Source organism: Buceros rhinoceros, unplaced genomic scaffold (genome assembly GCF_000710305.1).
Source record: "Buceros rhinoceros silvestris isolate BGI_N320 unplaced genomic scaffold, ASM71030v1 scaffold30522, whole genome shotgun sequence".
Lineage (NCBI taxonomy): Eukaryota > Metazoa > Chordata > Aves > Bucerotiformes > Bucerotidae > Buceros > Buceros rhinoceros.
In genome coordinates, this window is record NW_010398797.1 from 1 (window position 1) to 11,186 (window position 11,186).

General features: G+C 45.4%; 1 protein-coding gene across 1 annotated transcript in view; it reads left to right on the top strand.

Moving 5' to 3' along the window:
• Window positions 1-1,093: 1,093 nt before the first annotated feature.
• MTHFSD (methenyltetrahydrofolate synthetase domain containing) overlaps window positions 1,094-11,186 on the top strand; it is an 11,446-nt gene continuing 1,353 nt past the window's right edge. The window contains exons 1-5 of the mRNA XM_010131244.1: window positions 1,094-1,209; window positions 1,733-1,846; window positions 3,103-3,193; window positions 4,006-4,118; window positions 4,327-4,452. Of these exons, the coding sequence (XP_010129546.1) occupies window positions 4,041-4,118; window positions 4,327-4,452 (204 nt within the window). The 5' untranslated portion in view covers window positions 1,094-1,209; window positions 1,733-1,846; window positions 3,103-3,193; window positions 4,006-4,040. The remainder of the gene's footprint in view (window positions 1,210-1,732; window positions 1,847-3,102; window positions 3,194-4,005; window positions 4,119-4,326; window positions 4,453-11,186) is intronic.

Here is an 11,186-nt window from a genome sequence, read left to right on the forward strand (position 1 = left end):
CTGTCGCTGCAGCCCTCGGACAGGCAGCTGTGAACGGGGCATTTCTGCGGATGGTGGGTGGCGGTGTGGAGGGGTCAGAGCTCCGAAAAACACCCCAGCACACGTGTAATTTATAGTGAGTGAAGAAATACAGGTACCTAACAAGACGTGGCAGGTGTGTGCTGTGTTTTAATTAAACCAAACCACCTTCTGAATATGATATATTTATGGATGGGGAAACTGAGGCACTCTGAACTGATTTCGTTCCCCAAGTCTGCGGGGATGGAAAGGTGAGGGCACCCAAAGTGCAGAATTTAGCCTGGGAACATAGAGCGTGTGGCTGACATGCGAATGGTGGGAAGGTGTTGGTGGGCAGAGGCGGGAGAACCCTTCCTCCTGCTTTGGCTTCCCTAGTTTGTTGGCTTCCAATTGGGTTCCAATTTTTCAGGCTGCCACTTTACCCTTTCCTGTTTTTAATCCAAGCTCAAGGTGTGCAGCCACGTGTCTGCCATGTGTTGAAGGAATGATGACCAAAATAGCAGTGTGGGCGGTGTGTGTTGGGTGTTTTAGCCCATGAACAGCAGTAGGAGATGGGCTCTGCTTTTGCTTTGCTTTTCGATGGAACCATGCTGCCTTAGTTTGGCGCTGAAGTGGGAAGCTTGAGGCCTTATTGTAACCTAAAGTGAGCGCATTTCAGAGCTGAAATGACAAGGGGAGTGTGTGCTCCGCTAAGATAGAGCACCTTGCCCAGTTAAGAAGGGAATCTTCTGAGTTTACTGTAGTCTTTGTAAAGAGAGAATCTTGTCCAGGTTCTAAAAAGAATCTCTCATGGCTCGTGTTTAAAGGAATCTTTGTATTTGTTGACTAAAAAGCGAAGTTGGTCTCCAGCTTCGAGTTGGGAGTGAATGAAGGTGAAGTCAGGCAAAGTGACTGTACTTGGTATCTTATGAAAACAGGGTGCTGCCCATGCTGCGACAAGGCTTCTGGGCTTACAGGAGTTCAAAGCTGCTAGTACTGTAAAGATAAACCCCGATGCTCCCCAGAGGAACGCTCGCTTTCTCACGCTGGAAGTAAGTGAATATCTTCTCTCCTCTCTTGATTCCTTTCCTCACGCAGGGCTCTCGCCAGGTTGGCTGCTCGATTAAAGAGCTGGATGTGTTCAGCAGAGCACGGGAGATTAAAGTGGATCCTGACAAACCTCTGGAAGGTGTCCGGCTGACCGTGCTGCAGGTAACAGCACCTCCGCACCCCAAGGAGGAGGGCGGGCCAGCAGCGCAGCGCTTGGCAGTAGCTGATGGGCAATGCCTGCCATCTCTCCAGTGGGAGCTTTACCAGCCCAGAGCCTTAGGAGGTTGCTCACGTAAGGCAGCTGATGAAGGCGCAGGTAGGGTTTGGGGATAGTAGTGTGTCTCTGCAGAGCAGCAGCTGTTTCACCATCATATTCTTGTTCCCTGAAACATGTGAGGTGGCCTTGCCTCACACTGCCCTAAGTTTGTCACAAGGTGAATGTGACAGTTACCTCAGACCTGCACATGTTCGTGGCTTATATCTGTAGCTTATTGCTGGATGTGCTCTTTAGGTCAACAGGTACGTCTTGCCATCAGTTTTTTTAAATAAAATCTCTGGAATTTTATGGAGAGGATTCATCAATCATCAGTGTGAACCACTCTGTAACAAACAAGATGATTGGCCGCATGGAAACCTATGGGACAGTAAAAATATGTCTTTAGTGATAATTTCTTCTGTTGCACAGGCGAGGAAGACTTTGTTGGTTCCCACACCACGCCTGAGAGCTGGGCTCTTCAATAAGATCGTTCCACCTTCAGGAGCCACTAAGGAGATCCTGCGAATATGCGCTACATCTCAGGTAGGAATGACCGATGGGGGAGGTCTGCATTGACTTGTGGAGGAGTGTGGTGGTGTAGTATGGGTTTGTGTACACACCCACCGTTAATTTTTTTTTGTTGGTATTTAAAGATGAGGAAATTCAGTCTCTTTGCTGTATTAACAGATTGGTACCGATATTTTGAGAATGCTTTTGGGGATGTTATGAGCTAACTTTCATGAGTTAGGTATTTAGGCTTCTGATAACTCCTGTATCCTTCTGCAGTTTTGAGCTAGTGAACCTACTAAGGAATATTTTAGTATTTTCAGGTTTTTGCCTAATCTGGTCAATCAAATAAACGGGACAGATCAGTGCTTTTCGAATCCCATAGAAACAGGAATTCTGTCATTCCCATCAGCCGAGGTGCACAGATGTGTTCCCAGTCCCCCTTCCCAGCGTGGTGTGTTGCCGCCCTCTGCTGCTGACATCCCATAGTGCAGCCATTTACCGGAGAAACCGGGTATTTTATCTTTATTTGCTATTTGTACAAAAAGTACAGGCCACCTAGATAGGTGTTATTTCTCTGTCTCCTGCTAAAGGCAGCAGAGCTCTGCAGTAATCCCGTATGCAGCGGAGGGCTGTGAATGGATGTTAATTAGTAGCATCTTTTTGTTGGAAGTTCTATTAAAGTCATTAACTAATTAAGCTTTTCAGGGTTGAAGAGCACTTTTGAAAGAGTCTTTTCTCCTGTCCTGCTTCAGGCCCCATATCTGAGCTGTGATCTTACCACCATGTGTCTGGTTTGTCCCCAACGAGGCGTTCTGATGAACAAATGCTACAGGCAGTTTATATTTACAAAGGTCCGTGCAAACAATTCTCCCCAGGCTGCTGTGTTGTGGATAATGACCAAGTCAGCCGTCAGTTACCGATCCTTTGGCATTTGTGCTCTACACAGGGAATATTCAGCGTGTTATTGTGCAGATTAACTCAGGGAAAAGTGGCATTGGTGTAAGGAGGATTTAATTCATGCTGTTCACATCTATCAAGAGATTTTAATCCTAAATAAATAACCTTGCTCAAAAAGATGCCCACCTCCCTGTGCCAAGATTCTTGTCACTGTAGCAGGGGATCTATTCTAGGATTCCCTAGAGGGTGACTTTCCAGACATGTACAGCTTGGCTATACATGGAAGAAAGACTTTGAAACGTGGGGAGTTACTTGGATTTATCAAACTATTCTGGGTCTCTGCCTCACTGGTTGGAAGACTCTGCAAACCTAAAATGATGTTTTTCTTGCAGGGTATAAAAGAATACAGTGTGCCTGTGGGTCTTGATGGGAAAGCACAAGTGGACCTGGTTGTTGTAGGATCAGTGGCAGTCTCTGAAAAAGGTAAGATAATGCCTTGTAAGCTTGTCAGGAAGAGGATCCTAAGTCGTGATTCACCGTGTCAGACTACACTGCGAGTTCCTTTTGGCAGACCCAAACGTACCTTTGGAATTACAGTCTTGAGTTCTGCCTCTTCGTGTGACAAGTCACTGATCCCAGTCCAACCAGGAAGAACCAGTCCCTGCTTTACAACAGTGCTGCCAGGACTTAGTGGGTAGACAGCCGAGTGGGTTAGAGCACGCGGGCCGGTGTTTCGCCCTTCAGTAGAACTGCTCAGGCAAGCAGTTTTGTTTTGGTTTTTTTTTTAAAGAATCAGAGAGTTCCCTGTTCTGAAGATCTGCTCTGCTCTCACAGGGTGTGCGAAAGGATCTGTGTTACAGCTGCTGATTCAGTAGCTGTTTGGGGATCAGATTTTTGCCTTTTCTAGTATTTTGAAGATCTGCTGGGTGAAAAATTTACTGTTGACTTTATCCATTGCCTAAAAATACCGTGGGTTTTGTATGCAACCCAGCCTCCTCTTCACCCACACGAAGTTAACCTGTGTTTGATGTGAATAGAGGGTTCTAACTGCAGTGGGTAAACAGGCTTCTGTGTTAACTGGGCTGGGGTAAACTGAGTTTATTCTGAATATTCCTGGGATCCTTTAGGAGTTCATTGAAACGAGTGTTTTGTTTTCATTTCGGTGCTGAATTCTGAGAGAGACAGTGCTCTAAATTTTCCCGAAGTTACTGCTCTGGGTTTGGTTTATTTGTGCTCAGCCTCTCCTCTCTGCTGTTTCTGTGTTTACAGTCACTGTTTGCTTTTCTGTATTTCAGGCTGGCGAATTGGCAAAGGGGAAGGTTATGCCGATATGGAATATGCCATGATGGTGTCGATGGGCGCAGTGCGGGAGGATACACCTGTAATTACGATTGTCCATGACTGTCAGGTAAGATTAAAACACCCAGTCTCAAGTGATGGGTCAGAACTGGGTGACGCTGAGTGGCATGTCTGAAGCAGAGGCTTGGAGTGGTGTTGGTGTGGCTCGTTTTTACGACTATCATTGACAGATTTTCATCTGTTGCAAGACATCAGGAATGGTGCACAATTTTAGTGGATTTGGTTTTAACTATTGCCAAATCTCTTGTACCTCATAGGTGGTCGACATAGCAGAAGAGCTTCTGGATGATCATGATTTAACTGTGGATTATGTACTCACCCCAACAAGAACTATCAAGACTAATTGCAAACGACCGAAACCTCAGGGAATAATATGGCATAAGGCAAGTTACCTCTGCGAATGGCGGCTTACTGGCTGACGTTGCATTCTGCTGACAAGTCCCCCATTTCTAATACCAATGCTTTTGTAGTATTAGAAATACCTGGAAAAGGTGTTTGTCAGGTGAAGCCAAACAAGAGCATCTGCGTTCAGCACTTTTTAAGTGGTGATGAGGAGGAGAAAGATAGTGAAGCTGTGAGGTTGCTATGTCAAATGGATTATGGGATGAGAGTCACTGGAAACATCAGTTGTGTGTTTTTAAGGCAGACACTGTGACCTGGTGGCTGGTACTCTGCTGGTTACATAGTGGATGTGTGGATTGACTTTCAAAGCATAGATGAATTTGTGGCTGAAGCTCGTTTTCAGGCGGAGGAATAGTGACTTTATACTGCTTTAAATCATGAATCCTTATTCCTTGATAATTCTTATTTTATGGGTTTGGCTTTGCCCCACTCCAAGATTGTCAGAGAATTTAGCTGCTTCACTAATGGTTTCAGAAAAGAATTGTTTTACTGGAAGTTCATGCTGGGAAAACTTGTTGTCATTAGATTTTCATTCCTTAAATCATCCAGTTCGGGAGCAGTCACAATCCTGCCGGACTGAGTAACAGTCAGGACACTGAGCTGAGGGGTAGGGGAATTAATAGCAAATTCTAGGGGAGTAAAGAGTCAGTTCTTAAGCACTCACCAAACAGCAAAAAGAGTTAAATTCGTTAAGGTAACGTAGCTACGACAAACAACTCTTGCCAGTCCTATTTTTATTCCTGTGGTGGGAGAGCATTTTACCCTGCCTGTGGTGGAGGATTTGAGGTTACAAATAAATAAATAAAAGCTTTGTCTGTACTAGTGCATTTTTTCCATTGGATTATTTCTGAATCATAATTTTTTTAGGATATTATTGGATGTAATTGTTTGGAAGGCCTACCCCTTGTGCGCCATCCATCTTGCCAACATACTTTTGAGCACAGTCTGTCTTAGTCTCAGACTTCAGTCTCAGTAAGTGGCCTTGCTAACACTTTTTTTCCTTTTTTTCTGTCTGGTTCCCTTTAGCAACGACATTTTTCAAAGGTCTGGGGAACGCAATCTCTTGCAGGGACTGTTGTGAAACTTTTGCCACTCATGAAAAATCAATCAGTCCTAAGTGGCGTATCAAGTTTGATGTTACCTTTGCGTTTCTTTGCTTCTCAGAGAAAAAAATCAAGATGAGTGTTACAATAGATGTCTTCTAAACTAATGAAATTTCATCTGCCACAACTCTATGCTAGTGGTGTTGTCTGAAAAAAATTATTGCTGAATTTTCTATGGTTTTCACTGAGAATGGAGCATATTACATGATTGACTGTTTATTTGAAGGTTGATTTAATACCTAAAGCTGCTTTTGGCTATTGTGTGGAGCATGTGTCAATTAGATTGGGGGATATTAGCCAGAGGGGGTAAATCATTAAGTTTCTGCTGTTTTGGGACAACAAAGTGTCTGTCTATATGAAGAAGAAAGAAATTAGCATTATTCTTTCATGACTCTTTCACAGGGAGCTGAACAACTTGTCTCTGTTGTGTTTGTCCTTGTAGTAAAAGGTCTTGGAGGTGGGAGGTCTCGTTAATCGACAGGGTGTTAAAAACGCAGGATTTGATACAGGCTATTTAAGTGTTTGTCCTTTGGCTTCTCCTGGCTGCTTCTACATCCTTTTCTCCTTCAAATCCTGGCTTTACTAATGCATTCCTGTTCCTCAGAGCACAACTAAATGAACCAGAGGTAGTGAGTAAATAAATCATTCACTTCTAAATATGGTGTTTTGTCAACAGAAAGTAGCTTATCTTCATTGTTAAGGTGCACGATGCGTAAAATAGATTGCAGAAAAGTCCGTCCTTCAGGAACGTGCCTGGATCAAGCCAAGAAAATGATTTAAGAGAAATTAAAGGTGTTTGCAAACATGGGATTACAGCTAAGCATTGTGGTAAAGGGCTTGCTCTCCTGAAGCTGTTGAGATAAAGAGCCCTTAATACATTCGCTCGGTTGTCAGCCCGAAAGAGGTTGAGAAGGTACTTACGCCGCAGACAAAAGGCTCATCTCCAGGCTGGATTTCTGTGCGCAGAGGTACTGCATTTTCCTGGAGGTTTTTGTTTATGTGCTCTGTAGGAGGGAGTGAGTGTGTCAGATAGAGAACAGGGTAAATGGGTGTTCCTCGGCAGTGATTCACTTCTTGGGGTGATAGGCATGATTTGCAGGCAGTTGACTCTTTCCAGTTCTTCTCAGCCATAGTATTTCCAGCTGAGCTATTTCTTGCTGTCCAGGTGGTATGTTTTTCCAAACAGGAAGATGTGAATTCCTTGCTGTGATTTTTGTCGCAGAAATGTGGATTCGAAGACTTCTACAGAAGTCTAAGAGCTACAGTATTACTAATACCAAAGAAGCATCACCAGTATCAGCACTGGGCACTCTAGAAACACTTCCAAATGCCAAGGCAGTGCTGGAGTGTCTGTGTTTTGTGCATCCGAGTTTAGGTTTTGAGAAATCGGTGTGTGCTCTGGGATGACAGCAAGAGCCGCTCAGAGCTGAGCTCTCTGGAAAACTTTATTTGGATGCCAGAGGAGAATTATTTGGCTTCATCTGTCTTGAAAATCTAACCCATTGTTTCTGGGAACTGTAAATTCATGAAATGACTGACTTGCTCATTTAGCTTTTTCTATGGGCCACTGTGATCTTTATCTGTGACACTGTCTATTCTGTTTGTCACAATTATGAAGTTATTTCTGTTGTGCTTATTTTAAATTGCCACTATACAGAGCAATTAAAATATCTGGGGTCATGAAGAGGGAAATGAGAGTAGTTGGTGGAAAGATCACTATATTCTAGCAAGCATTTCCTTCTGGTTTTTAAATCATTATTTTGCTGAGAATTTTATAGAAGTAGGAAAAGATTGTTCCCGAAATGAAATGAACTGTGGGGAACCCCTGGCTTTAATGTTAACGGAGTTTGGCACTTAGTGGCAGAGGTGGAAACTATCTGAAAACAAACAGCTTTTGATTCATGTCTGTGATAGAGTATTTGGCAAGTAAAATGATGTTGGTTTAAAGCTCAGCAAAAATCATGCATTTAAGCTGGCAAAACCTTTAGCAGGGATACACTGTTGCCATCAGAAGAAAATTGCCATTAGTTTAGCCAAGGTTTTGTTTTATCTTGGTTTTGGAGGGACGGCGTGAGCAGGGCACGCTTCCACGTGTGGTTAAACATCTCAACACCTTTGCAAATCTGACCCTTGCCGCAGAGTCCGTGGAATCGGTTTTTGCTGATGGATTCCAAATGTTTGTTGCGTAAGTTTTCTCCCGAGGGACACTCGCAGACTTCATGGGCTGCCAGCTCCCAGAAGTATGCCCTCAGATTGCCTGCACATATTTGGACATTTTGTGCAAATGAATGATAGAATGTTCGGCCGGGCTGGCCCATCCTGGCTGCCTTGGCATTGCCTGTGAGCTCAACGCTCCTTGAAACAAGCTACAGATTAAAGGGACAACACGAGAAGTGGGCTCTGTCCTGGAGGCAGTCTTGGGTCAGAGACCCTTCAGGGTGGGCAAAGATTAGTCTTTCAGACACCTCCTGTCTACCAGCCTGGTGGATCCACTGTGCTAAAGATTGTTTGGTCTTATTCGCAGCCTTCCAAGGCAGGGCAATGGCATCATCTGTCTCTATCTTGAGCCACGTGTTCTTCTCTTGGTGTGTGCAGATGGGTAGCTCTGTGAAGCAGCGTTAGATAGCAGACCTAGCACGCTCTCCAGTCCAGAGCTGTCCTTCCCTCATCTACCCTACAGCAGAACTGCTCTGCCTTTGCTGCCAGGGAAATCGCAGTGGTGTTTGGCTTGGCCTGAGCTGTATCGGGGGTCAGCATTACTCATTTTGTCAGAGGACAAACACATCTTTCATTTGCCCCAGCAAAATATTGAAAGTGGCGACGTTCACTGTTCTGGAATAACAGAGCTCGGAGAGCCCCGATGTTCAGCAGAGACATTGCTCAAGTCCATCTACCAGTACACTGATTTGAGACCAAACCAGGTGGTGTAGGAGTGGACACTCAGGGTTAAGTGCTGGGAGATTTGTATTGGCACTCAGCACCCCAGAATCTGTTTTCTTTGTTTCTGTCAGAAAGGGGCCACGTTTCCCTTCTCCGCTCCTTTCCCAGAGCCCAGTCATTGAGTACCAGAAGAATTCATCTACCCTGCTGTCCTCTTTCCCCAGGGCTCTCCCAGCTATGTCAGAGAGTAGGCAGGATTGTTAAATGATTAATTGCTTTTCGTGGAGTTATTTTTAACCTGAATCACTTCAGTTAGTGAGTTTATAGCGCAGACCCACAAGTGCTTCTGTTGGCCAACCCCAGAGGGCTGAAGTAAGGAACCGGCCTGGGAATTGGTGGTCAAGGGATAATAGGAAACTCCTCAGCTGGCTTCACTGCCAAAACCAATCATTTCGCTAAGTCCTAACACTCAATACAGAGTTTACAAACATCAGTAAACGGTTTAGCCTTGACTTTGTAGGGATTAGATGGAGTGAGGGAAGAAGCTTCCACTGCTGGGTTTGCCCAGGTCCACGTAACAGGATCACCCAGACTTGGGGTAGAACTCAAGTCCCTACATCCTGGCTTAGCCTAAAGCAGTGGGCAAGGCTAGGGAGGAGGGACCGCCTGCCCGGCACGGGACCAGGAAACGTGCAGCTTGTTTGAAAGAGGAGGAATATCTTTGGCCTCTCTCCACATGGAAATAAATCATTGAAATCCTCCACAGCTCACAAGACAAAAGAAACTTTTTGCATGATCGTAATTAGCAACACATTGTACTACCAGAGAGTTCTTTTGTTTGCTGCTTTGCAAGAGCAGAGCGAGCTTTTCCTCTCCTCTGCCTCCTTTGCCCTTTTGGCTCTCACCCCCAGCACCCCAAAAAAGGTAGTGAATTGGTTGCTTCGGTACTGTAAAAGCCACTTCCTGCTCTATCTGCGCAGGACTGAAGTCAAGGCAGGGATAGGGTCACTTAATGGTGGTGGGTGATGAGCAGAGCTTCAGCTTTTACAGAAAACAGCAGTTGATAGCCTCTACGGAGACGTATATGCTGCTGTTACTGCATCTTCTCAAGTTTACAGGAACCCTGAAATAGTAGCTCCAGGAGCTCCAGTCAGATGCCAAAAACTACTGGTCACTCTAGTGAGAGGAGGGGCTATGTTGAAGCCTGGTTTGCTGAAGTCTCTTAAAGAGTGTGCTGGCCCCTGTACTGTTGAAATCCCAGACTTCCATGGACAAACCACGGAGGGGAGTTGCAGAGACCATCCTCTCGGTGCCCATCTCTTTAATTCCCTTCATCTACACAGTGGTGAGGGTTTGCTCTTGGTAGCATTGGCCTTTCTAACTAACCACCCAGTCCATGCCTTGGGAATGGAGATGAATTTCGGGGTGAAAGGAACCGTACATACCCTTGGTAAGAGGTTGAGGTTGTGATTTGGACTCAGATTAGTCGCATGAGAATAGGAAAATATTTTTCCTGTTTGGTTTAATTAGCACAGAGCTTACATTTCTCATTGACATTTGACAGAGGGCAACAACTTTCCTAATTGTTGGCCAGTAAAAACACAGTGAGGTGGCTTCAGCCATCAATTTGATGTTGTGTTGCCCATGGAAGGGGAGTTTGTTGTCAAAGAGTTCTTGGCTGAGACGAACAAGTCGGTCCAAGAATCCACAGGGCAATGACTCCAGAATCTGAAAGTGATGTGTACCTGTCAGAGTGCCGAGGCTCCCGGAGCCCCAGAGGAAGTCCTTGCCTCTGTACTGGCTGCCAGATCAGGCCAGATTTGTTCAGAAATTGTTCTCAGTCATCGAGTCTCCTTCTTTAAAAGGGCCTGATCCCAAAAACCTTGACTCTGTGTCTGTGGCGTGACAGAAAGGAGGTGGCCTCTGCCCGTCCTGGTTAGTCCTGTTCTGCTGTTTGATAATTCATTAACAAGATATATTTACAAGATGTAAATTCTATTTTTATTTAGTTTAAGCCTGAACTAAAACTTGCTGCTTTGCTCCTCAGAAGAGGAGCCCTGGGAACGTTTAAGAGGCTTCTGTTGACTGGCTTTCCTGTTACTGAAACCCAACATTGCCCCCACCCTGTCTTCAGTTTTACTCGAGTCACTGTAGAGCTGGGCTGCTCTCCCTAGAGATCTGTGGATTTTAGACTTTATGGGATGCAACCAGATCCAGACTCACTCTGACTGTAATTTTAGAACCAGGAATTCAGGGGCTGTGAGGTGAGAGAGATCTGAGCTGTGAGAGACCTGCAGACATGCTCTAGCCAGGGTGCACTGGTACTAGTCCAGCATGGCCTGCTGCTCATCAGTACCCTGCTCAAGTGGCTGCTCACACTGTGTGGGCTACTAGCCCAGGTCTCTGCTAGCTCAGGCATCACTTCCCTAGGCTCTGTTTTGCTCTCTGAATTAAAGAATTGGGTCTTGTGTTGATGGATGTTCTGTTTGTCCAGCAGCCAAGTATGAATTATTCCTCCTTCCAGCTGCAGTCTGCAAGCCAAGAGCTCGACCACATGAGTGAGGGAACCACAGCGTTTCCTGCCAGTCACTGAGCACAGCCGGGGGCATCTCATGCCTGAGATGGACAGAGTTCAGCTGCTGTGAGAAAGAGCCCTTCCAGAAAAGCTGCCTGTGAACGGGGGATGGATGGATGGAGGGGCTAGAGGGGTCACAGTTTTGAAGTAGAGTGTC